Here is a 26,030-nt window from a genome sequence, read left to right as displayed (position 1 = left end):
GCTGAAGACCAGGTTCCACATGACAGAGCCTCTTTGTGTGCAGCATCACATCTGTGGAACTCTGCAGATTCGTTAGAGACTGTGACTTTTCAAATCAAATCAAATCAAAGTTTATTTGTCAAATGCACAACAATACAGCAAGCAGCAGTAATTGCTGGCAATTGAATGTCTTTTCTACGAGCTCACCGGGGGAGTAAAAATCACAAAATTAAACTTACAAAAGAAGGTTACATAATAATATATAATAGTACAATAGAAATTAAATAAAATAAACTCAGACAATACTCAATATGAATAGAGCTGCTATGTGTCCATGGTCTATGCAATGTATTATGTCCAAGTAGTGCGGATATGCTGAATACAATGAAAACTGTCCATGTAGCCATTACAGGTGGTTTGCTAAAGGAGCTGCAGGTTGGCTATTTAGCAGTCTTATTGCCTTACTGCCTTTTGTATACAGTATCTTGCTTAAAGTTCTATCTTTTCACTACAGCTTTTAGGTAGGATTAAGTTTTAGACTTGGTTTTATTGGGACAATTTATCCTTTTCTGTTATATTTCTTTTATATGTTCTTTCACTTTTTCATATGTATTATTTCTTTATTTTACTCTTATTCTTATTCTCACTGTACCCTTTTCTAGGCAGGCACTTGTCCAGTCTCCATGGGGCTCGCTCTCCATCTTTCTCCCAGAACAGCAGTAACAACGTTTTTGAAAAAGAAAGTCTTGGCATCATGGATACAGATTACTATATATTTGGATATTTGGATACACAGTAGTCCTTAACTTTCAGAGATACTACATACTGCATTAATAATATCTTAATTAAATATGGAAAATTGTGATTTTGTACCAATAATCACTTGAGCATTTTAACATTTTGTCTCCTACATAATCTCAGTTGGTGGAAGTTTAAATAGTCTCGGTGATATATTTGTTAAAAAGCATCATAGCTTTGATTTTAGCTTTGAGTCAGGAGCTTTAGTGTTCAAAATTGTGTTTATTAAAATTAGAAGTGCTGAGGCCAAGTGTTCTATTCCTGGGGTGCTATCTGTGTGGAGTTTGTCTGTTCTCCCTGCGTTTGTGTGGGTTTTCTTCCCACAGTAATAGTATCTCTACAGGGAGTTCTGCATTGATGAATATTTCTTGCTTGTATACAACACACCACTAGATGTCAATAAAGACATTTTTTTTTTACTTTGCTCCTTATAATAATGCACATCTGTCAGGATGTTTTCCTCCCTTTACAATGCAGTGCATGTTCATATCATGATAATACATGCTACTGGACACTTATACAATAAGTCACTGTAAGACAGACAATGAATGCAATACAAAAATCTCTTCCTTCAGGGGACGATGATGCTGTGCATTTGGAGATTGACAGTGGAAAACTGACATATTTTAAGTCAATATGTAAAGCAGTCTTGGGAAGGATGTTAAAGTCCAACTTTATACAATTTCTACTGAGAAATGTTATATGTCTTAATATGGAAAGAGCTAATTAAACGGTTAATGACAACTTACCAGTGCCTTGCAAAATTATTCACTCCTTCCGAAGTTTCTTCATTCTTGTGTTTGAGCTCACTTTCAGACAGCTTTATTTTCATAATCCAAACAATATACCCTAAACTGCTAAAGCTAAAAATACTGATCATTTGTAAATACATTAATAAAAAAAACAAGATAGATTTCCAATTGTACAAGTATTCAACACCCTCGGCTACACAAATTCAGTTTTGACACAGAAGAACAATTTGAAAGGTCACTTATAATGGTCTCTGTCTATGTGTAGTCTGTTTTGGGAAATTCTTCATCAGTTTCAGTTTTATTGAGCTCTCAGTAAGGAGAACAACGCACGCTGGGTCTGCCCCCACAGAACAGAAAAACTGCAAGGGTTTCCCAGCTCTTATATACAGTCAGAAAGAAGTTTGTTTCACAATCTGAGTGTTTGTCCTGTTCTTTAATATGTAATTACTTCTTGTCCTGCTCTACGTTCTGTCCTTTGATATGCAGCAGGCATTGATCTGCGTTATCCTGTTTATGGTATGTTTGTGGTTGCTGGTCCTGCCATTTGTTATGCAATGTTAAGTCACTGGGACTGCTAAACCAAGTCAGCTTTATTGCATCTTAGCATAACTTGTGTTGAAGACTAAATTAACAGACCCCAGCAACTCCTTCCACAATGTGATCAAATGGTTATACTGCCATGCTGGATATGTGATATATTTACATGTCCCACTTCAAGTAAAAATGATTTAAACTGACTTCAGAGTAAATATACTTGTTTCTGTAAGTTCAAGAGTGATATTTAATTTCAGGCCACAACTCACCAAGTGACATGACAAGTTGACCATGACGACCAAGGGAGCTTTCAAAACAAATGAGGCACACCATTAAGAAATACAATGTGAGTCACACCACCCAGACACTGCATTTCTATAATGGGCAGCCGGGCAAGCAGGAAGCTGGTGAGTATTTCTTCTGTGAGACCAACAGTGACTTTGAAAGATTTACAAAGCTCTACTGTACAGGTACAGTATGTCTACAATGGCAGTCACTGTTGAGTCTTTATGAGACAGTGTTAATTCTTTAATGAGCAAATCCATCTTAAATATCATTTGAGATATACTGCCGATATATATGGCAGGTTTTATGGTCAGATGAATCAAAGCACAACTAAATGCAAAGCGTTATGCCTGGTGAAAGTCAATACAGCACATCACCTAGCCAGCATCATCCCAGATGTCAAGCAAGGGGCTGGTAGCATCATATTGTGGAGCTGCTTCTCCTTAGCCCGGCCTTGGAATCTTGTTGGTATTGAAGGAAAAATAGAAGGCAAGAAGCATAGGTGAATCCTAAAGGAAAAACATGAGTCACTTCAGAATTAAAAAATTTGGACATGTAGATTTCAGCAGGACAATGGCCTGAAGTACAAGGCCTAAGCCACATTGATGAGAGACAAGAAGAGAGTGAATATCCTTGCTTGGCCCAGTCAATGTCCTAACTTGGATCCAAAACACAAATTATTGCAAGACAATCAGCTATCCCCAATGAACTAGGAAAAATTATTCTAATTATTAAAAATTATTCCATCCCACTGTGCAAAGCTGGTAAAGTCCTATCACAAAATACTCACAGCAGTAATTGCTGCCAAAAGCGCTTCTACCAAGTATCGACTGATGTGGATATTTAGGTAATCAGTAAAGTTACAAGGTTTTGTTTCTGTGCCTGTACACCAAACAATTTGGGGCACTTTACGGGGTAAAAACAAAAACACACAAAAAATAGTAAATAAACCAAAATAACATCAATAATAATAATAATAAACTTTATTTTATATAGCACCTTTACAGGTAGCTTCTCAAAGCGCTTTACATAATGAAAACAATAAATAAAAATAATACACAAGATAAAACACAATCACAAAATACAGAGGAGACTGTGGATGGTGGTACTAGGCAAAGCAGAGGGGTGAAGAATGGAACCAGATAAGTAAAGGCTCTTCTAAAGAAGAAGGTTCTGAGTCTGGATTTGAAGGAGTGTAGAGAAGGTGACACTGATATCCTTGGGCAGAACGTTCCAGAGCTTGGGGGCATAACAGGAGAAGGCCCTGTCACCCATACAATGTAGACAGGCTTGGGGGACAGTTAGGAGACCAGAATTAGAAGAACGAAGGTTGCGAGGTGGGGAGTAGGACAATAATAGTCCAGACAGGTACTGAGGTGCCAAGGTCCCAAGCCATGCAGAGTCTTATAGGTGAGCATGAGGATTTTAAAGTCTACAGGGAATTTGACGGGAAGCCAGTGCAAGGACTCCAGGATAGGAGTAATGTGATCACTTGCACTAGACCTGGTCGGGATTCTGGCTGCCGAATTTTGATATACTGCAGTTTGCTCAATGTAGATTTAGATACCCCAGCAAGTAGAACATTACAGTAGTCAATTAGAGAGAACACACATATGTGGATCAGCTTTTCAGCCACAGTTAGTGATAACATAGTAGTCTAGCGATATTTCTGAGATGAAAAAAAGATGTTTTGACAGTATGCTGCACATGTGGGTCGAATGTTAAGCCAGAATTTTCAAATTTAGACTGAAGCTCAAGTACAGAACCATCTAGAGATAGGGTTACAGGATTGGCTTTACGAAGTTGATGGGGGGGTGCCAATAAGCATGACATCAGTCTTGTCACAGTTAAAATGAAGGAAAGTTTGAGTCATCCAAGTTTTTATGTCAGAGATGCAATTAGATAGACTAGAGACAGCCACATCAGTGTCATATTTGGTTTGGATGTATATTTAAACATTAAACTAAAATAAAGAAACAACATTAGTGATAAAAAGTATTTTATGTATCTTCTTCACAGATTTTGTTGACATTGAACTTTACTTTGAAATTCTTTTGAAAATACATCAATTACCTGCAATTTATTAAACAGTGATACGATACACAAGTAGTGGACACGTCTGCAATGCATTATAAATAAAAAATACCTGCAATCTCACTCAATAAAAGTTGAGTCATTATGCAAATTGTTGCTGAAAATATTAAAGAGTTAATGTCCTCTTTGTAATTTTTATGCCCTGCCAAGAAGAGATCCATGACTCCGAGTGTTTCTCTTCACTTCATTGAAAATCAGGCATGAACTTTAAAGAGATGTGAGGAGATGATTGCTTTGTCGGCTCTGGTTCCTTTTTTTCCTTGTTGCAACAGCAGACTTCTCCATTTTGGATAGATTTGTTTTTCCTTTTTTTAAAACTTGCTGATGTTTCAGCAATTGCTGTTCTTTTTTTCTCTTTGTACCACCAAAGCAAGAATCGTTACCACAAAGGGATGATGTAATATGGCATGCTAACACTTCTAGAAATATCTAAATAAAACTAAGCATGCAATAGGTTGATTCCAAGCTGAAAAGAGCAGAAAGAAAACACAACGTGAGCTCACACCTGAAACGTATTACTTGTTCCTTTGCAGACTACGCATGCTGTCCCAGCCACCCACCTGAACTAAACAAAAAATAAAAGACTGAAATCTGTAATGGAGCCTTGCAATTAAGTAAAACATGTTCACTGTCAGTGGCACAGTGGTTAGCATTGCTACCAGTGTTGGGGCCACAGTTCAGTTCCTAGGTGCTATCTGTGTGGAGTGTGTATGTTCTCCCTGTCTACCCATGGGTTTCCTCTGGGTGTTCCAGTTAGCTCTCACAGTCCCAAGACATACTGGTAGGTTAATTAGCGTCTGGAAAAATTGGCCCTGGTGTGAGTGTGTGCACATACTGTACATAGACATGTGATGAATGAACACCACATGAACACACTCAGCAGAGTCAGTGCTCTGAACTGCAGACGGTAGCTAATCACCTTGACCAGCTGAGATCTGAAATACAGAAAAACCACTGAGCTGCAGAAACCAGAAGTCATTTGCCCAAAATCTGATGGCTGGGTTGAATATGTGTTGATTAGAAATATGTGAAAGTGGTATTACAGACCAGAAAGGCAAAAAGTTAAAACGCTTTAAAAAGAGAATACTGTACTGAGATATATTGTATAATAAATCAAAGGGACAGAATATCTTTTTCCAAAGGTGACCGACAGCTGTATTCCGTCCTTTCCATTTTAGTTGGAATTTCAAAATCCCGACATTCCTCAGACACTGACACTGAGCAGACCTCTAATACACAGCACAGTAAGTGGTGTTTGTGGACCTGTAGATGGTGCCCCTTCCTCTAGACCACAATTTACAAAAGCGCAGCTGAGGATGGTGACGGAGAACTCTGTAACGTAGGAGAGGCAAGCTTTGGATGAGATGTTAGACCAAGGACAGGTCTATGAGTCCCATAGCATGTAAATAAGAGCTGGGGTGTCTTGGCCTTCCATTTTGAACTCACCCAATTTAACTTACCTAAATTTCTTCTTAATACTCCACCTGGCCTGAAGTGGACGTAATAACGGTTACCAGGTGACTGCGCTTAAGTGGATGATCTGAATCTCCATTTACTGTATATATAAAACGCTTTGGGTTCCTTTAGGATAGGAATAATTATATACATGCAAGGAGTTCATACAATATTTCATCTTTATTTTCACTTGGACATCTTTTTTCTACATTTTTTACTACCTATTACATGCTGTTTGGGTTGGGGCTGTCATAAAAAGGCGTTCAATTTTTTTTAAACAAAATGTTTGATTCAAGGTTTTATGAAAACATTAACTTTAAAGTGTATATACTGTATAGTACACCATGGCACAAAACGACATACAGTATATAGTTTTGCAAAGCACTATATAGGTACATTTAATCTGTAATGAATTAATTAGCATTTTTTATTCCTGCTTATTTTTAATCACCCTGAATAATAGCTTTTTAGAGGCTACCAAGATGTTCTAGCAACATTCGTCTTCCTTTGCAAACCACACAGATACACAAGTGTGTTCATCACGTTTTTTAAGTATGCTTAGTTTTAGAGCTAGATGTTGGAGTTGAAGTTATGATGATTTAACGTCATTAATGTTTTTCTAAAGTGTTTTATAGCCTCAAATATGGTATAATGAAGGCAGAACGCAAGCTACACAAAGCGTAGTTCTAAGAAAACCCCTTTCTTTAGTACAGTATGTGGTCGTGTGTTCTGCGTGTTGCATCCCCGCGTTTGTCATACTCGCCTTAGATTCTTCTAAATGTATTTGGTTAACCACTGTCACTGGGAAGTAAACTTGCCTTTTGATAGGAAATTGTTTTGCGCGCTTCAAAACTGTCACCTCTGTATTATACAAATTACCGCAACAAACTGCTTCACGCCCACCAGTGTTTCCTTTGCAGTTTTATAACATACATTTTCGCTTTTCAGCACACACCGTACTGGTTATACAGTATTTTTCTTGGTTTGTTTTTTGCTTTTCCGATGATAATCAGTTAACTTGTGATTAATGGTTCATGAAGTAGCGCCTTCTTTTTGCTCTATGACAGCTTGTATAATTGATCGTTTTAACTACCGAGCCTAACCTGCGGAGACGTCTAGGCTCTCTCTTTCGTTAACCAATGTCAATATTATAAGCAACGATTTCAGTTCAAGACAAGAGACGTCTGTCAAAAACGTTTAAAATGAACTTAAAAGAAGTGAGTTAACGACTTATTTTTAACGACTAATACCGTTGAGTTCCACGCCTCGTTAGGTACAAACACCGACCACGCACATTTCGATCTACGTTCAAAATCCAGACACCGTCCTCCTGTGTGACAATCGCAGCAATGCTGCTCCGGCGTGACCGAAGTGTGACCTGGGTAATGTAGTTTACTGCAGCTTTTAGCCTGTCCACTGCGTGATTAAAAAACTACAATACCCATGAGCCTAATGACAATGCAAAACACGTGGGTATAGTGGCTATAAGTGTATGACCAGTTTCTGGACTGATAATTGAACCATGGCTTCTGTTGTAGATCCTAGCTCCAATGCTTCTATCTCTAAATGTATCACCAAGCACTTGAATCTGCGATTTCATGTTGACTTTGACAGACATGTCATTAACGGGAACGTTGCCTTGACTATAGAGGTACTGGAGGACAAATTTTCAAGCCTGGTAAGTTACTGATTTACTGCTGTTTTCTTACTAATAATTGTGATTAGTCATTCATTATCCTATAAATACACACAATAGCTGAGATCAGGCTGTTTACGTATTTATATTGCCAATTATTCCGATTTGAAATTAACTTTAGCTCGATAGAATACCCCACCTGATTTTAAAATGCTTGGTGTTTTGTATTGTTTTTTTTTAATGAAATCATTTGCTTTTGTTAACCTGTTGTGGTCTACACCCAAAGTCAGAAAGCAGTGATTTCTTTCTTCAGTAAAAAGTAGTTTAACATATCCCGATGGTGTCAGAATGTTGTCATTGTATTACACCCTGCGTCCATAGTGCAGTCCAGTAGAGTACCATAAAAGCAGAGTTTGGGGGAAAAGTACAATACGGGCGGAGAAATGAGGGGACAAACGTGAGACGGTGGGTGAAGAGTCCACAGGCGGGACCGAAGTAATCGTATTTCTCACTGACAAGTTAAGCTTTATTTCGGATAGTTGTACATAACTTTACTGGGTTACTTTCAATTATGCACTTTTCAGATAATGACATTTCGCTTGAGCGCGTAGGGTTACTGTAGAATTTGTCAAACCCATCCATCTGATATTTATTCATTTTTATTTCATTTGTATAACGGTACAGCTGCTAATCTCAGGTGTAATCCTTTCCCTAACAATACTGGAATCAATTATAGCGGTTGCTGTAGTGATTGGTGTTCTGTTTTGAAATTGTATTGGATGTGCATCACCTCGGAACATTTAGCGATGTGAAGGTGCACCCACTACAAAGTTGGCTGGCACTTCCAAGATCTCTTTTCCTTGACCGAGAGGGCTTATATATGCAGTTACAAATTTGCAGACAAATACGCCAAATAACTATCATTTAGTTATTGCTTGAAGTATGATTACTCATTAACCACCGCTCCTCATTTATTTTATTAATGACTTAACACAAAACTAGAGTAGGTCGGTAGATATTCTGAATACATAGAAATATTTTAAATGCGACACAAAGTTTTACATTTAAGAAACATACCAAGTCCATCGGTAAGTACACAAAAGTTAAGTTTATGAGCTGCCTATAGACTGACAACTTGTCATCCTGGTTTTATATTGTACAATATGTTCGTTATTAATACGTTTATAGTCGATTCTTTCTGTATGCTGTACAGAGTTATCGAGTGTTTTAGGACCTTTCAGATTTTTGTTCCAGCCTATAGCGTGCTGTGTATGTAGTCATTTTAGAATCGACAGTTATTTTGTTATATCCATTTAGAATCGTCAAAGTGTGTTTTTCACATCTCGGCTCTCGGATACTAACCGTGCAACCGCGCACGGGTGAACTAGAGGAAACTAGGCAGATACACCATGGAAAGGACGCCAGTCCATCGATGGGCAGACACAGACACACACTCATACCAAGGTCAGTTTTACCAGAAGCCAGTTACCAAACCAGTATGTCTTTGGATTGTGGGAGGAAACTGGAGCACCCATAGGAAACCCATACAAACTAGGGGAGAACATGCAAACTCCAAACACAAAGTTTTGTAAAAACTGGCATCCCATCCAGGGTGTATCCTGCCTTCCTTGCTGAGTTAGGCTCTGGCATTGCTGGAGACCTTGTATTGAATAAAATAAAGCAGTATAGAAACATGGATGGATGAGTATATCCATATACAGTATATTATATTGCATCAGAAGGGTTACTTCTAGGGTTACTTCCTAGATTCTTTTAAAATCAACAGGATTAAATGAAGATCTGAGAGACAAGTACATGCCCAGGCTCCATCAACGGGCTTCAGAACATCTTCTACTCCAGCCATCTTCCAACTACAGCTACTTTAGTTCCCCTGTGCTTAATTTAACCGGACAGTAAGATCTGAAAAAAGGTTAACATTTCAGAATACAGACCATAACTGCTTAGAGAGAGAGATGAAATCTTAGGTAAGGATATAATGTTCTATCCATTTGGCATTTGCAAATAAATGATTTATAGTTTCAGTAAACCTCACTGGACCTTTTGTTGGATTGAACAAAGTATACGCCTCATGGCCAATTGGCGGGTTCTGTTACAAAACCCCAAGATACATTGCTTTGCACCTTTGAGAAACTTGTAGAACTGAAGAGGCTTGAAGAGGTTTACGGTGGCTCAGTAAATTTAGAATGAGGGTTGATTGTCGTCTTATCCGCAGACAGGCAACCCTGTCATGTCTTAATATGACTGTGCATAGCAGTCTTGAGTGGATAGTCCCTCTCCTTAATGCCCCTACCGCTGTTTGCAGCTTCTGCTTTGGTCAACGTTCTGAATCCTTGAAATAAGGGAAGTGCAATTCAGGGAGTGTGAAATACCTTTCGCTTCATTTTGCACAATTCAGGGTGCTTATTGCATATCTGGACTTTGGTGTGACAAGTTGTAGCTTGTAGCCTCTCAGTCTGATAGGGAGTGCTGACTTTGGATGAGATCTGACTGCTATAAATTGTACGACGTGTAAATGTTTGACTTGGAGGACAGTTTGTGCATGCAGTGCAGTGCCATTGGAAATGATACAGGTGGTAGTAAAAAACACCTGTAGTCTGGAGACAGCTGGGTGTGTTTTGTCTCAGTTCAGTAGTATCAGCAAGTAATAGCAGCAGGGCTACCGTTTGCATAAAAGCAATCACCAGTGTGCTTTCAGAAATACATTGGCCAACAGTTGGTAACACTGTCTGCATCTCATCATTTGATGGATTTGATAGACTTGATGCTTCTCTTTTAAAATGCGTTTTTCTTTCACAAATTGGTTTATCCTTCCTTCTTTGTTTCTGTACATCTTACAGTTGACATTTTATGATAGTTTTTTTCTGTTAAGAAAACAAATCAAAATGCATTCATACATTTTAGGTGGTCAGGGAGTAAACACATTTGTCACTGTGTGTATTGTATTTCCGTTAATTTAGGGAATTCATTATAATGGTAAAAACGCCAAGTTATGTAGTACAAATGTAATGTACTCATCCTTTCCAACAGATTCTTGACTCAAAGACCTTGGAGATCAATAAAGTTATAGCTAATGGGCTAGAGGTTTCTTTTACAACTTATTTAAACAAAGCACATTTATTATTTCCTTCTTTGATCTTTACAATCATTATTCCTTTTCAGGTTGCTGACATCAGTGATTTTAGATGCTCTAGCTCTACAGCTGTTCAAGACCTGATGCAAGGGCAAAGTTTCCTGTTTTCTACTGTGCACACAGAGTGATTATGTTTCAAGGACTTTGATCGTTCGAGATTGAAATTAATCCAAGGTCATTACAGTTGCTGAGCCGACAATTTGAGCTTTCATCTTATCGATACGACTTTGTCACCACTGACTCATAACTATCTTCACTATAGGTTTTTTTTAGGTGGAAAATAAAACCAAACCATACAGCGTATGGTTTTTTTTCATTTTTCATATGCGTATGTATTTATTGAACTGCATTTTGACTTGTGAAACATATGGAAATTGCAGTTGCATTAGCTGTGCTCATCGTTTTTCCACAGGTTCTTGATACAAAGGACTTGAAGATCAATAAAGTCACAGCTAATGGACAGGAGACCAAGTTTTCTCTGGGGTCCCCACACAGGTTTAAGGGTTCAGCTCTGGAGATCAACCTGCCTTTCGAATTGTCCAGGTAATGCTTTATGGATTCCACTGCCATGTAGATAAAAATATGACGCTATTTCAGGCGGGTTGACAAAGTCTTCACTACAGTATGTGCTTCCCTTTTTGTAAGCAGAACCCTATAGGGCTTTAAAAAAGTAAATAACTGCGATATTAGAAAGAAATTACTGTCATGAAGTGAAATTATTTTGCAAGTTTCAACCCCTTTATTGAAAAACGGATAATTATTAAAAAAACACTCCTTTCGGCCACGGTTCTGCAGTCTTCTGTCTGCAGGTCTCATCGAAAGCCTTTTTCAGTGCAACACACTGCGTGTCTGTGTCCCCGGGCTGGAATGTTTTCTCTGTCTCTCTCAGGGGCCAGCATGTCATTATCGAAGTGTCTTATGAGACCTCACCCAAAGCCTCCGCGCTGCAGTGGCTCAGCCCAGAACAGACTGCTGGCAAGAAGCACCCCTACCTCTTCAGTCAATGTCAGGTATCACAACCAAACCCCTGCCTTATCACAGCGGGACGGACAAGCTCGTGTTGTTTTTACATGCAGTAAACCCTCCTTATATGGGCTCTCTCCATTCTTTGAAAACGGGATTATCAGCTGAAAACGGAAAAGAAAAATTGACAAATTCTTGTGTAACAGAAATTACATTCTGATTACTTCCCCTGCTGTAATTGCTAATTGGTTCCAGAACATAAAAATGTTCCCTTCAACACCCAGACTTTATCTTAATACAGCACAGAACAGTACCTAAGTATGAAAGCAACGTTCCTTGTTAATTATTCACATAAGATGCTTTGTCAAAGGTTGATGCAGGAACAATAGGTAGGTAACAAAGTTGATACAGACCTACAAATGAAAATGTGTTGAGATTTTTAACTGTTGAGTTTATCGAGTGGTATGTGTGTGGTTAGCTTGGGAGGAGAAGAAGATTAATTTCTCATGATAAAATACAGTAGTCATATGAAATGTTTACCTCTCTGGGGAATGAAAGCAAAAATCCCCATGAGAAGAAATACTCTGTACATATCCTCCTGTCTAGAAAAACAGCATAAAAGCACAGTTTTGTAAAGAAATGGACTATGTTTCTCTTTGAGTTTTATTTTCTTTCTTTACTTTTCATTTTGTTTTTCATTTGTTGCTCAGGCTACCCACTGTCGAACCATGGTCCCCTGTCAGGATACCCCATCTGTGAAAAGCACCTACTATGCTCAGGTACGTTGTTTTAGAATGGGCATCCCCTTGGCATACAGTCAATGTGTGAATGTTGTTTTACTCATGTTCACCTGCCTTCAGCCCAATATGCATTGCCAATTAATGTAAAAGCTGTTTATATTAAAAATAAATACACCGTATTATTTTTCTGAAACCTGAAGTTTTCAGTACGTATGCATAAATGGTTGCTTGACATCGTTACACAAAATGTTGTCTCAGTTTGGTTGTGTAGAGCATAGAGGTTTCTAGTCAACAAGGGTTTAGCAATTCTGCAGCATTTACATTTTGCTACCCTGTCTAGCACTGCTTACACTACTGGAACCACTTCCTCTGTATGCTTAACAGAAAAGGCATCACAATTCAATTACATGCTGCACAACAGTGTTACACAACAATGTTACAAAAGCAAGGGGCACTTCTTCTCGAAGAATGTTTTACAGGTTAGGATTCAGAATCCTTTTCTGGTGACAAACAAAATCCTCCAAATGGAGACGGGCGTGCCGACAAGCAGACCCTACTGATGCGGGATTAACGCTAGGATGAGAGAGTATTTCTTTAGCTTTAATCTAAATAATATATTATTGAGGATTAGTGTTAATGAGGGGCCCTAAAACCAAAGATATTGCAACATGCGTGCAGACACTCAGAAATGTGCAGATATCAGCAGCACAAGAGCTTATTTTAGTTTGCAGTTACAACTGCCAGCTTTAAAGAAGCTCAGTTTACTCTGCACTAAAACCTTCTGCCCTGAAACACTGGTACTCTTGTCTCTGGATCTTTCTTCCATTGTTATCCTGCTTACTTTCATCTAAATGTTGGACAAGACAGCTTAAAAAGTGCTGTGGTATGGATAATATAATGAAATATAATCTATTGAGACTTATCAGATATTACCAGGTTTAAGTTGTCTGCTCCCCCAATTTTCTTTCTCTGGTAAATTTTAAATTAAGATAGGGCAGTTCTTCCAAACAGTGATGGTCCATCCAAGAGTTCACAGAAATATATACAGCAGTCTCATTTGCACAACTTTCTTATTGCTGTAAGGCAGAAAATAAAAATAAAACAAGTAAACCCATGATTCTGATTATTAAACTGAAATTAAGAAATGAATTAACTAATGCCAACAAACAAATTGCACATGTTGTTCTCAGTGTTAAATACATGTCATTACAACATTTGTAAAAATTCTCAACTTAGAAAGAGACTTCCAGGTATTGGTAGGTCTTAATTTAGGGGTATAAAATGCTGTAACTCAAAAACATGTACATTTGAAATGAATTTCCCATAAGAATGAATGTAAATGGAAGAGAGTGTTCTGGGTTTGAGCCCCTAAATAAAAACCGTTCCACACATCCTTTCATGCATGTTTATATAGTGGTATTAAAATAACAGCTGATATTTGTTAATGTGTAATAATTTCATGTAATATGCGAGTTGGAGACTAAAGTGAGTGGCAGGTCATGAATGGTGTGGAAAATGCGTGCCCACAGACACATCTGGAGTGTGCAGCTTTCTTCAGCCCTCTGTCACTGAGGCTTTTAAACATAATTGTTTCAAAACCGTTCTATTGCACGATGAAACCCGACGAGCGGCTGTTTTTTTAAAAAAAAACATTTTAGTTACAAGTTGGTTGTCATTAATTTCATTTTTAAGAGTTGTTGACGCCATTTTTATAGTTTCTTTTTTTTAATATTAGGTTAATAAACATAAGGCTAAGACAAAGACATTTGATAGATTTGTTTATTAAGGGCGAGACGATGGGAGATATCTCTGTGCTCTTTCAGGCACCATTCAGAGACTGCCCAGGTCACTGCGTATGGTCCAAGTTACTGTAAGGCTCTCGGCAACGTGCAGCTGGGTACTTGCAGAGTATTCAAACACTCAGTAAAGTTGCCCATTCCCAAGCATGCTGAAGTGAGAACTACAGTAATTTGTCCAAAACCAAAAAACAGTATATGTTTTTGAGGTGCGTTAAATCAAAAACATGCAAAAAGAGTGCATAATTGGAGAACTTCCTGTATGTGGCGACACCTTAAAGGATATTTTATTGTTGGTTTAACTGAGGTAGTAACATTTTTCAAGATATGCTGTGCTTGCCATTACTGTACTCAAATGAGGTCCGTAATGTATGATATACTTCTATAATATATACTGTAACAATCTTGATTTCAGCTCTTGTAACTGCAGGAGAGTCTTTCAAGGTCTGCGTGTTGCTCATGAATCTAGGCTTCCTGTGCTTGCAAGACTTGTACTTTAGTCCTTTAAAGAATCTTCATTAATAACCAAACCAGAGCAGAAGGCTTGTCACCCTGGACTTTACCAGGAGATAAGAGAGGTTGTGAGCAGGAAGTGGCTTCACAGCACATATTGCTGAGCCTGGTGTTCAGAAGTTTAATGTTGGGGGACAGCAGCAACGCATTTCTAAAAGGATTGCGGTGAACCAGCTTCCATAAAACGACCTGAAAATGCATTCCAGAGTTGAATAACTCTCCTCTTTTTTTTTCTAAGCCCTTGTGTTCAGGATGGGAATACAGGAAGGTTAGAGCCTGGAAGAAGAGAGAGGTTTTGGTTTGGTTTTCCCTGCTTTGTAAATACCGCTGCCCTTCTAATTTTGTACCTCAAGAATAAGCTCAATAAAAAACCTCAATCTCCTCTTGGACCGTGTGAGCGTGTCCTGTCTTCCTCACCGGCCCTGGCTTGTCTCCTCACCAGGTGTCCGTCTCCAAGGAGCTGGTGGCGGTGATGAGTGCTGTGAGGGATGGGCAGGACGCAGACCCTCTTGACAGCAGCAGAATGGTCTATCGCTTCAGGCAAGCGGTGAGTGTCAGGCTTGTCCTTCACCCTGTTATCAGTGATGCTGTACAGGAGCAATGTCAGACAGCGCTGTTTCTAACAACATGTGAGCAGTTCCAATGGAGCCTGTCCCTTCCACCAGTCAATGTCGCAGGCGGACACTAGAGTGTGTGTCCAATCCACATGTCCTGCATAGAATAGGTCAGGAGATGTCCATGCCTGCACATCAACATGAGTAAACCCGTCTTTCTCGTTGACTGTAACAAACAAAATATTCCAAACAATTTCAGATGCTACTGCCTTTAGGGGACCTGTCTGTTGTAACATTTCAGAAATCAAAGTTAGCGCTGATCCAAGAGTTTCCAAGACCAGTTATCTTACTCGACTGCAGTATAATGTGGCTAAGTTTCCTGTATTACCATTGCTGTCCGTGTTTCAGAAATCTGCTGCCTGTAGTATTTACAAGATTACATTTGGCTTTTTCACTCAAAGCTTTATCCATTGCTTATCAAGCCTGCAACAGAAAACTCTTAAGAAAATACTTTCACACAAGCATTCAAGCCACACTTGGTTCGTTAAACATCATTAAAATCTGTATTATCCCCCAATTTTACAGGTTGCCATGCCTTCTTATTTGATTGCCATAGTAGTTGGTGCTCTGGAGAGCAGGTAACTTTTTTTTTGTTAGTTTACACCATGCATTTGTTCACTCTTGTTAAGATAAGCTATGTGTATTCTGTATTTTACTTATTATATAACATGGATTTTATGCTGGAGTTTGAATACTTGAGGCGGGTCCCCTCTTAGGCTTCCATTTCAGACTAAAAGATTCAGTTATCTTAGCTATTTTTCAATACATGCAAGTCAAGCCATCAACTTCCACAAGTGGAGTTGTTTAGCAATTAAGTACTCCTGCCCAGACCGTGACACTTGGACCTCTCCAGTGAATGGCCTGTTGTACATAACAGTAATTCAATCTTATGCATGTCTCCACCACACTTGCTGATGTCCATCGTGGTGATCTTCACAAAACATTCCTTCTCCTCTAAAGAGGACTTGAGATCTCCACTGGTGACTCCTCCTGAAGTAACACACACATGCCGATGGCACTGAAACGTTTTTTAGATTAGATTCAGGGCATCTTGAACTACACTAGTCAGAGAATAGTTTTTATTTTCATTGTGCTAAGCTGAAAAAAAGCCTTGCATTTTAGGTACATCTTCCATAATATTCAGCAAGTTTTGAGAAGCACTGAGTGATGATCTAAAATGATGTCTGGTTGTGTTCAGAGAGATTGGGCCGAGAAGCAGAGTCTGGTCAGAGAAGGAGGTAGTGGATCTGGCGGCCTACGAGTTTGCTGAGGTGAGTTGGTGCTTTGTTGGTTTGTAGTCATTTCTCTCTCCCTCATGCTGGTTTTTAGATAGTAGCCACTTTCTGCAGTGCCCTGCTTCTTATCAGCAGAGTCCCCTCGGTATGGTTTCCTCAGGAACGTAGACTCGTTGCCACTGGGTTCAGCAGCGTACTTCCTGTGGCCAACAGTTAATCGCTTCTGCTCAGCTCCTCTTTCACCCGCACAGATCTTCACCGTCGGTATACGGCTTCTAGAAAACTGACATGGAAATCCTTGCTACCATTGAAGCTTTGAAATACTGCAACCAGTAACTCAAACAACAGAGGGGTTGAGAAAAATCATTTTGAAGCAATTGTTGCCATTGTTACGCATTAACATGCCCTCGGTTCTGCTCTTCCTCTTCTCCCAGACTGAAGCCATGTTGAAGATTGCAGAGCAGCTGGCAGGACCTTATGTATGGGGCCAGTATGATGTCCTTGTGCTCCCTCCTTCCTTCCCTTATGGAGGCATGGAGAACCCCTGTCTGACCTTCGCCACCCCAACTTTGCTGGTGAGCCTGGATGTTTCTTGTTACTTCCTTGTACAGTACGTTCAGCTTCATCGGTTTGCTTGCAACTCCACGAATGTTGATAGCGTCATTGTTTCCATGGAAGCCAGATTCTAGCAAACCATGACTTGGCATGTGACCTCTGACCTTTTGTAAAGGTGACATGCAAAATCTTAAAACTCTTCACATAGTGTAGATGGAGCTGAGGTCATACTGGAATTGTAGGAACTCATATGCACTCAAAAAGAGTTCTTATTCATAAACCTTGATCTCTCCATGGTCAGATGCCAACCTGTTACAACAATAAGGAATGTTAATTTGGCTTTGATGACCACTGTTTCCAGCTATATTTCGCAGGGTTTTTATTTCTCAGTTATTCCAAAGTAACATCAGTCATTCCAATACATTTTAGTACAAATCTGGCAAGGTGACATTCAGAACAAAGAAGACTTGCATAAACAGTGTTCATTGTGTTTTAATTTTGAACTTTCCCTTGATTTGTAAGAACAAATAATAAAGTAAATCAAGTAATTCTGTTTGGCATAAATCTTGACATCTTCTTTTTGTCCAGGACTGTCCATGATTTCTGTTTTCTCTATTTTAGGCTGGTGACAGATCACTAGTTGGTGTAAGTTGCCTCACTCCTACCTGTATTTTGACTCACATTTTTATTTGTGTTCTCCTTCAAGGTTAACAGGATGCTTTCTTCTCTTCCTTAGGTCATTGCACATGAAATCTCTCATAGCTGGACTGGCAACCTGGTGACAAATAAAACTTGGGAGCATTTTTGGTATGTTTTGAACAAGTGACTTGCAGTATATCAGTCTTTAACAGATACAGTGAGGTTTATCAGTAAATAAAGCTTAAAAAATCAGCTTTAACGTTCTTGTTTGTCAAGAACGGGGCTACAGGTGATGTTGACATCAGTCCTAGAAAGCAATAGTGGAAGTTGGTTTAAACAGATTTTGACACTTGGTTATCTTTCACACTCACTGTCAATGCTGACAGATGTCATGTTGTACACTTGCACACTCTGTGTCAATGCTGTTGATGTTGACAGTTCACATTGTCAAGCTGAATCTTAAGCAAGGCTTTCAGAGCCCTGTCAAATCGAATCTAATAGTCATGTGTATCCAAAATTACCTGTAATTACTGCATTATGGTGTTTTCTGTAGATTATGCTGAGCTTGCAACAATTTTGAAAACCAAGCAGACCATCACTGTAATCACAGTAAAGTAGACCCTGTGTTGTAACATACCTTCCTGCTGAGCTGTGTTTATTTTAAACTCAGGCTGAATGAAGGCCACACCGTCTACCTGGAGCGTATGATTGGCAGCCGCATGGTGAATGAGCAGTTCAGGCAGTTCAAAGCGATAGGAGGCTGGAAGGAGCTTCAGGAATCGGTAAGATTTACTGTGATGGAGAACTCTACAGTTCAAGAGCAAAAAGTATTCATGTTTTATTATTACTTTTTTTAAGTCATCTATTTAAATCTGTTTAGTTTGTTTTTAGATTTAGTATTTTATTTGTTTTTGAGATTTTTACATTTTTACTGTCCCTATGTTACACCATTTTGACTATTTTCTCTTTATTTTTTTGCTGTTGCATCTATGTGATGCAAAGCTTCATTTTCAGGAAAAGCTTCTTTTTAAATCTGAAGAAACTGTGCTGTCAGCAGCTCAGAATTTCTCAACCATTAAATGTAAATGAGTGCAAAAGTAGCGTGTTAGAAACTGATAATGAAGTGATATATTCTTATCATGGGGTGTTAAAACCACAAACTGGAATTGTAATTCTTCAGTAGAGTTTCACTTCATCTTATTCTTGATCATATTTTTGCGGTATCTCATTTTAATAAACGTCTGCAATACTCCTCACTCAGTGTCATTCCTTCTTAACATCAGAATTCACAATTATAAACCATCATCTACTGATATTTTTTACATTTTATTTAACAGCTTATCTTGATATATCTGTATTTCATGATTCTGTAAAACAATCCAAGTCATTTTTTAGCTTCATGATGTATAAGGAGGAACAAATGACCTTCACGATGATGAGTCAAATTTGTCTCAAGATGTACAGTAGCTGGTAAAAGCAAAGTATTAGATTCCACATCACTTCATTGTATATCTTGTGTTGTTTTGATTAAACACAAGATTAATAAGATTAAAAACTTGATTTTTTTTCACCCACACTAAGCTGTACTAATTACAATAAGTTATTTATAGAAATCGCTAGCTACAACTTCCACAAAAGTTTAGTTTCATGTGGGGGGAAAAAAAGGTATTTGTTACATTAAGTTATTTTTTGTATTGATGGTACAAAAACATTCAAAATTAAAAGGGCATTTCTAGTAAAATTAGACCGGGGCCTGCTTGTTGTTCTGAGGGTCATTATTTCAAAATTCTTGTTATTCATAGTTTTCAAAAGATATGAAATGTACAAAAAAAGGTTATCAACAAAATGGGTTATAAAAGCTGTATGAAGGCTGCAAACTTTACATTGAAAAAGTATCTCTATTTCTCATGTTTTAAAGCCTGCATGTGATCTACATAGAAGCTGTATGACTATTTAATTTCAGGGGTCTTGCTATTTCCCTGTGTTCTGTTCACGTTGAGTATGTGTAAATTAAGAGCAGATTGGTATCTCTGTGATCGGAATCTTTCTGTGCTGCAGGTAAACACATTTGGAGCCAATAATCCTCTGACAAACCTTGTCCCTAATCTCCACGAAGTGGACACAGATGAGGCCTTCTCTTCAGTCCCATATGAAAAGGGTTTTGCTCTTCTCTACCATCTGGAAGAGCTCATGGGAGGCCCAGGTAAAACTGCAGGAAATCTGTTTCAGGACTCTTGAGGGAGTCAAAAATGATGGCAGTCTCTTCCAGTTCTTTTGAACCTCTGCTTTCTGCTCATAAAGTAATAACCGTCTGGTCTTTTGCTGTGTGGTGTTCTAAATATTAATGCCCAGCAGCGCCAAAGTTCAGTTTGATTAGCTCCACTTCATATTTTCAGTATATGCTTGGAACTTGTACTGCTGCAGTTTGTAGATGCCCCTTGAGATGTTCATGAAATTCAATGACTAGTAAACCCTATCACTTTTTTTTCCTGTTCAGATGCTCCACATTGCTCAAATCTGGGAGTCTTGTGAATTGTGATTTTATGCTCAGCTAGCTAATATTTTATGGACTAATGTGTCAGTGTGATAGCTGTTAGCGTAGCAGTGCCAGGATGATGTATTTGAAGATTGCAGGAGCTCATTGGTATTTTGGCTTTTACCAGAGGTATTCATGGGATTCATCAAGTCCTACATTCAGATGTTTGCCTATAGCAGTGTCACCACTGATGCCTGGAAGAACTACCTCTATACCTATTTCAGGGACAAGGTAAACCTTTTCAACGCTTCAACTAATGCATATATATAAAAAATCAGTTGGCTTTAGTTGTCTGACTCTGAATTGATCATGGCCTGTGTAGATATTCTGTATAGAGAAATTAAGCAGCTGTGTAACTTATAGTTTGTTTGAAATATTTTTGCAGGTTGACATTCTCAATAAGGTAGACTGGAATGGCTGGATGCACACCCCAGGAATGCCTCCAGTAAAAAATCAGTACGTACAAATGATTTCGGGTAAAATTTTTACACACCTCTAGATTTCTTCTGTAACACTATTTTGCTTATAATCCGAGGTTCACCTTGCTAAAATATTTTCTTATAACAAAAGGATAATCTGATGCTGTAAATGCTAGTGAAAGATTGTTTTTTCTACATATAGTAAATAAAGACAGTTGTACAGAAAGCTGTTTTTAACTTCAGCAGATTGAATAAGAAAGAAAACACTTATTCCCCCTTTTAAATGGGGTGGAGAGAAACACTTGGTTGGATGAAAAACTCAGAAGGTATTCGTGTGTGTGTGCACCATGTGAGAGATCCATCAGAAAAGTCTCACAAAATGGTCGAAGATATTACAGCAGAAAATTGATGATGCCACGATCTGTGAAGTGGGGAATGGGTAAATTGATTGGGTAAAATGCCTCTTCTTTACAGATATGACACGTCCTTGGCTGATGTGTGCATTGCCTTGTGCCAGAGATGGGTTAAGGTTTGTGCAGCACTGTATGCTTCTCATCTGTGAAATAGTCATGAATTAAAATTGTAAGGGAATATAGTATTCTTTTATGCATATTATTTTCTGTTGTTTGTACACCTACATAATGTGCAAGCCTTTAATAATGAAGATTTATTGAACCAGATAAGTGAATAGAAAACAACTTTTTTTTTTTCATTTACAACGATAAATAAACTGGTGTGTAGATGCACCAGTTTATACAGTAGGGCATTTTACTGGGACAGGTCTTAAGTGAAGTACCTTCTCAGGGGTAACAACAGAAACATCCCGCCTGGGATTTAAACCTGTGACCTTATAGATACAAGTCTAGGTGTCTACTACATGGTCTGTAGAAAGAGGTGAATCCTTTTAAAATCTTTATAACAGTGACAAATTCTTCTCTCCAAGGCAAAGGAAGCAGATTTGAATGCATTTACTGCAGATGATTTCAAGAAGTTATCGTCCCATCAAGTGATTGAGTTCCTGGCTCTGTTACTGTTGGAGGTAGGCCCAGGCCTCTGGTTATATCAACATGTGACAGATGTGTATGGTATATATAAAATTCCTGGTGTTTTCTTGAAGATTGTCTATTCTATTTGGGTTTAAAGGGTAACTGCAATGCTATATTTATATTTTGGTAAGTAACATCTACACAGTAATGTGTAGAACTTCCGATTTACATTACAAAATAGACTACATTTCCAGGTATGCGCATCGCCATATTCTGCAATTCAGAATGAGGCAACAAAACATGAAGGTGACATGAAACGGCCTTATTGCATTGTAGACAAGCAGGCTCATGAATGCATCCCTTTTAATCCAATATTGCTTTCGTCTTCGACACAGTTTTGCTGACAAGTACTACTTGTTATCTCTACATACAGATCACATTGGAACATTTCTGCAGTGAAATATCTTCTGCACAGCCTGTACTTATTTGCTCGTACATCACACTAGTCGCTACGGTAACTAGCGAGCAGGAAGGGCTGCTTCACGTAGCAATTCTTGTAAACTCTCGCTCTCAGCGGTTTGCGACAACATGGTGACTATCCAGTAGTTTCACAAAGGTCACGATTTTCTGCTTTACTCAAAATTTGTAAAATTTTGCCATTGCTGTCAATTAATGTATTTTGTTACTTAAATGTAATAGGCAGTCTGAGTTCCCCTTTAACAGAAAAAAAGGCTTTTTAGATAGGCATGTTTCTAAATCTTGAGTCTCGTAGTACACTTCAAGATTTTTGCAAGAACGAATTGAATGTAATGAATTGAATGTGTGAAAAGATTCCATCAGGTGTTTTAAATCTTGTTTAAAGTACTGCTCTGTTTTGCTCATTTTAGGACCCACTCCCACTGTCGCACGTGAAGAGAATGCAAGAAGTGTACAACCTGAATGCAGTGAAGAATGCCGAAATAAGATTCAGGCATGTTTTTACGCTATAATTACTTTTAAATCTCTCTAAGGTTTGCGTCACATTAATTGCTATTACAGCTCTGATGCCTGATACTAGCTGTTGGACCTGATGAGTGAGCTTTGTGCATGGAAACCTTTCCATACGTTCATTGTGTAATTTTGTCAAAAAAACGTTTTGGATTTGATTTGGAAAAACTGCCAATTCATGTGCGCATGAATTCTGAAAAGAGATATGAAATTATACATTTTATATATGAAAAGATTATCTGAGTAAAATCTTGTGCTTTTATGACTATAGGATGCGGATGAAAAAGAGGATGCAAGAGATGAGAGCCTGTTTGTCGTTTGAAATTTACACAATCATTTCCTGCTAAATGTATTTAAATATCAGCGGAAGGAAGGGGAAGTGGGCCCGTTAAGTGCTTACCGGTTCCATTTTTTCTAAAACAAATGCCAGAACTTTGTTACATTTCTTTTTTTCGTCCGTGTTTAAAGAACTCTTGCAAGGTGAAATGTTAGAATTTCTGTAGCAACTGGTTAGGGTTTTCTCGCGAAGACTATTTTGAGTCTTTGATTTACAAAATACAGCCTAGAAATTCCATCTTGTGTTGCTGCCCCTGAAATAAAAAAGGGAAAAGCAAGTTGTATTGCGAGAGCCTGTCGGCCTCTAGTTAAGTGGTGATGGTTAGGGTGGGATGGCGTACCTGTGTGTGGCGGGAGAGAAGGCCTTGCAGGAACAGTGTCGTTGATTGAATAAAGCATTTCTCAAGGGTACCGTGGTGGATTCCACAGCAGACGTGTGGACTCTCGACTTGCCAGTGATGAGTCTAGGGCTCTGTCCTCCACCCTGAACTGCCTCACAAGATATTCAGCTTAAAGACTTCATTTATTTTAAATTAACAAAGTAACATATTATAGCTGAAATGTGTAGAAGTTAAGTAGAGTAAAGCCCTTGACGTTATTCCTTGTCCAGTTAGATTTGCATTTATTTTTTCTGCTCATTGCAATATACAAGCTTTATTATTTATTCAATTAAAGCACCATGTTCTTGGCTGCTCACAGGTGGCTGCGTCTCTGTGTCCGATCCAAGTGGGAAGAAGCTGTTCCCCTGGCCTTCCAGATGGCCACTGAGCAGGGCCGCATGAAGTTCACACGACCTCTGTTCAGGTAATAAAGCGAACGGGCTACAACCCCATTTTATTCCATCCGTCTATTTTCGGACCACTTCTTCCAATTCAGGGACATAGGGGAGCCGGAATGTATCCCAGCCAACAAGCGCAAGGCAGGATACATCCTGGATGGGATGCCAGTCCATCACAGGGCACACACAGACACAAACACACATGCTCACACCAGAGCCAATTTTCCCAAAACCATAATAGCCTACTAATATGTTCTGGACTATGGGAGGAAACTGGAGCACCTGCCTGAAACCCACACAAACCTGGGGAGAACATGCAAACTCCTCATGGACTACACCCCAGGGATTGAACTCGGGGGACCGCTGTGCCACCATACTGCTCCCCTGTATTGCTTCTGCCTCTTTATTAAAATCCTGCACGGTTAAATGCAGGACGTAATACTTTTGTATGACTGCGCTTCCTGTTTTTGTTTGTTTTCAGGGAGCTGTACAACTTTGACAAGTACCGCGAAAAGGCGGTCAGCACCTTTCTCAAGCACAAGGGCTGCATGCATCCAGTCACTGCCATGCTGGTGGCGAAGGACCTGAAGGTCGAACCGTCAAAGAGCACAGCTTGCTAGGGAGCTTTGCTCTCTTTGCATTCGCATTCGCAGGCTTTCAGTGGGCTGTGCAGACACTGCTGTCAGGCTACTGTTAGGAAGAATTCAATAAAAAATAAAAATGTAGTCTTAATAATCAGAAAGAGCAAGCAATGCAGAAGCAGCTGATATTCAGGTACAATTGCATTTTTCTTATAGCTTTGCAAGGCGTGTCTTTGTGGAGGGAAACCTCGGACACGAAGTTTTTATTATTTCGAGAAGTGGAAGGTACATGAGCTGAAGGTTCATAATGTTTTTACATGAAACTTGCTTTTATAACTAAGACAAATCACCTTGAGCACATCCATCTAAAAGAAGAATACGTTTTTTCAACAAAGAAATTCTCCTACATTGTCAGTCCCTTGCTGTCTGCTTTTTTTGTTATAATAAACATTAGTTTAAAAATGTTTTGAATTCTTGCATCTTGCTTTGGTGTCACTTTATACAGATTTTCTTTTTACAACACTTATCAAGATTAACAGAAGTGTTACTGTATTGGTCCTACAGATACTCATTTCCTTTCCAGATGAAAAATGTTAAGCATCGTAGAAGATCAAAAGGGACAAATTGGTGTCAGCAAAAATAACAGCAAAACTATGCCAATCTGATGTTCAAAAACTCTCTGCAGAGTCTCTGCACTTCCATGCAGCATATCTCAAAAAACATTCTTTTCAGTGCAGACATCAGAGCCATATACTTGACATCACTGCGGCACTAAAGAGCTTTGAGTTGTGAACAACACACTCTTCGTGCTCCTGGAAAGGCACTGAAATCTAATGTAAAGAAGCTACTGCCTATTTGTACCGTATTTAATCATTAAATATTTTGATATTCAAAGGTTTTAGACATTTAAATGTTACTCCCGAGTTCTCTTAAATAACCAGGAAGGCAGAAAAAGCTCAATCAATACAGTGAAACATGTAAATATGAAATTTTAAACTGTCATGTCTTTTAAACAATACCAAGATGTACCTTACAGTAATACTGCTTCAACATATAGGGTTGCTTTTGTAACTGAAATTAAGGATGACACTTTCTAAACTGATGATGAGGTGGCAGATTCTTTTCTGAGGATGTTAAAACCACAAGTCCGCACCAGTCCTTGTACAAAAATGCTTCAGAATGTGTGTTCTGTTTAGTTTAGTGGTAGTGTGTGCTTAATAATATTTTTACAAAAGGGAGGGTAAATATTCAAATACAGGGATTATAAAATCAATCAGATTTAATTCCAGCTTGTTATGCAAGCAAAGAAGTTTAGTTTCATCCCCTAATGTTCTAGAATTCCAAGCATTTTGCACCATGTGTGTTCTTTTTTCCTCTGTAGTATACAGTAATAATTGGGACCAAACTTAGACAACACAAAGATTTATAAATCATTTTCAATGCACTTTATACAGCTATACTACATTCTGGGGGTTTTCAGAATTCTTTAAACCTAAAAATTCCTTAACACACTAACAGGCAGGGGAGAGAAATCCTGCATCTTAAGAAAAGGGTCCTACCCTGGACTAAGTCTCCCTCTCTAAAATGTGGATTCCAACATGTGAATGGGAACCAACTTCTCTACCATAGAAATACATCACTGAAACAGGAGATACATTTGTAGCCTGA

The 26,030-nt window shown here is 38.6% G+C and overlaps 1 protein-coding gene and 1 long non-coding RNA gene across 2 annotated transcripts; one reads left to right on the top strand and one right to left on the bottom strand.

The window, feature by feature from the left end:
• The first annotated feature begins 7,400 nt into the window (after positions 1-7,400).
• On the top strand, positions 7,401-24,826 carry lta4h (leukotriene A4 hydrolase). The gene is made up of 19 exons (XM_006633356.3): positions 7,401-7,575; positions 11,097-11,227; positions 11,574-11,694; positions 12,358-12,426; positions 15,139-15,243; positions 15,836-15,888; positions 16,509-16,581; positions 16,980-17,120; positions 17,722-17,745; positions 17,837-17,907; positions 18,410-18,521; positions 19,798-19,942; positions 20,403-20,506; positions 20,661-20,731; positions 21,169-21,223; positions 21,638-21,733; positions 22,568-22,650; positions 23,703-23,807; positions 24,263-24,826. The coding sequence occupies exons 1-19, from the start codon at positions 7,420-7,422 to the stop codon at positions 24,399-24,401; spliced, it is 1,854 nt and encodes a 617-aa protein (XP_006633419.1). The 5' UTR covers positions 7,401-7,419; the 3' UTR covers positions 24,402-24,826.
• Positions 16,376-17,869, bottom strand: LOC138240828 (uncharacterized). The gene is made up of 2 exons (XR_011190092.1): positions 17,782-17,869; positions 16,376-17,409 (listed from the first exon to the last, which is right to left on the bottom strand). It is a non-coding gene; the product is annotated as an uncharacterized lncRNA (long non-coding RNA).
• Positions 24,827-26,030: the final 1,204 nt, after the last annotated feature.

The sequence above is a fragment of the Lepisosteus oculatus genome, chromosome 7 (assembly GCF_040954835.1).
Source record: "Lepisosteus oculatus isolate fLepOcu1 chromosome 7, fLepOcu1.hap2, whole genome shotgun sequence".
NCBI classification, from domain to species: Eukaryota; Metazoa; Chordata; class Actinopteri; order Semionotiformes; family Lepisosteidae; genus Lepisosteus; species Lepisosteus oculatus.
This window is presented reverse-complemented; position numbering and strand designations above follow the sequence as displayed.

What these genes read in the sequence shown, in the direction of transcription:
- lta4h (XM_006633356.3), top strand. Translation starts at nt 7,420, where the DNA reads ATGGCTTCTGTTGTAGATCCTAGCTCCAATGCTTCTATCTCTAAATGT. An exon ending in CTGCCTTTCGAATTGTCCAG is followed by an intron (nt 11,228 to 11,573) that starts GTAATGCTTTAT and finishes TGTCTCTCTCAG; the next exon opens with GGGCCAGCATGTCATTATCG. An exon ending in GTTGGTGCTCTGGAGAGCAG is followed by an intron (nt 15,889 to 16,508) that starts GTAACTTTTTTT and finishes GGTTGTGTTCAG; the next exon opens with AGAGATTGGGCCGAGAAGCA.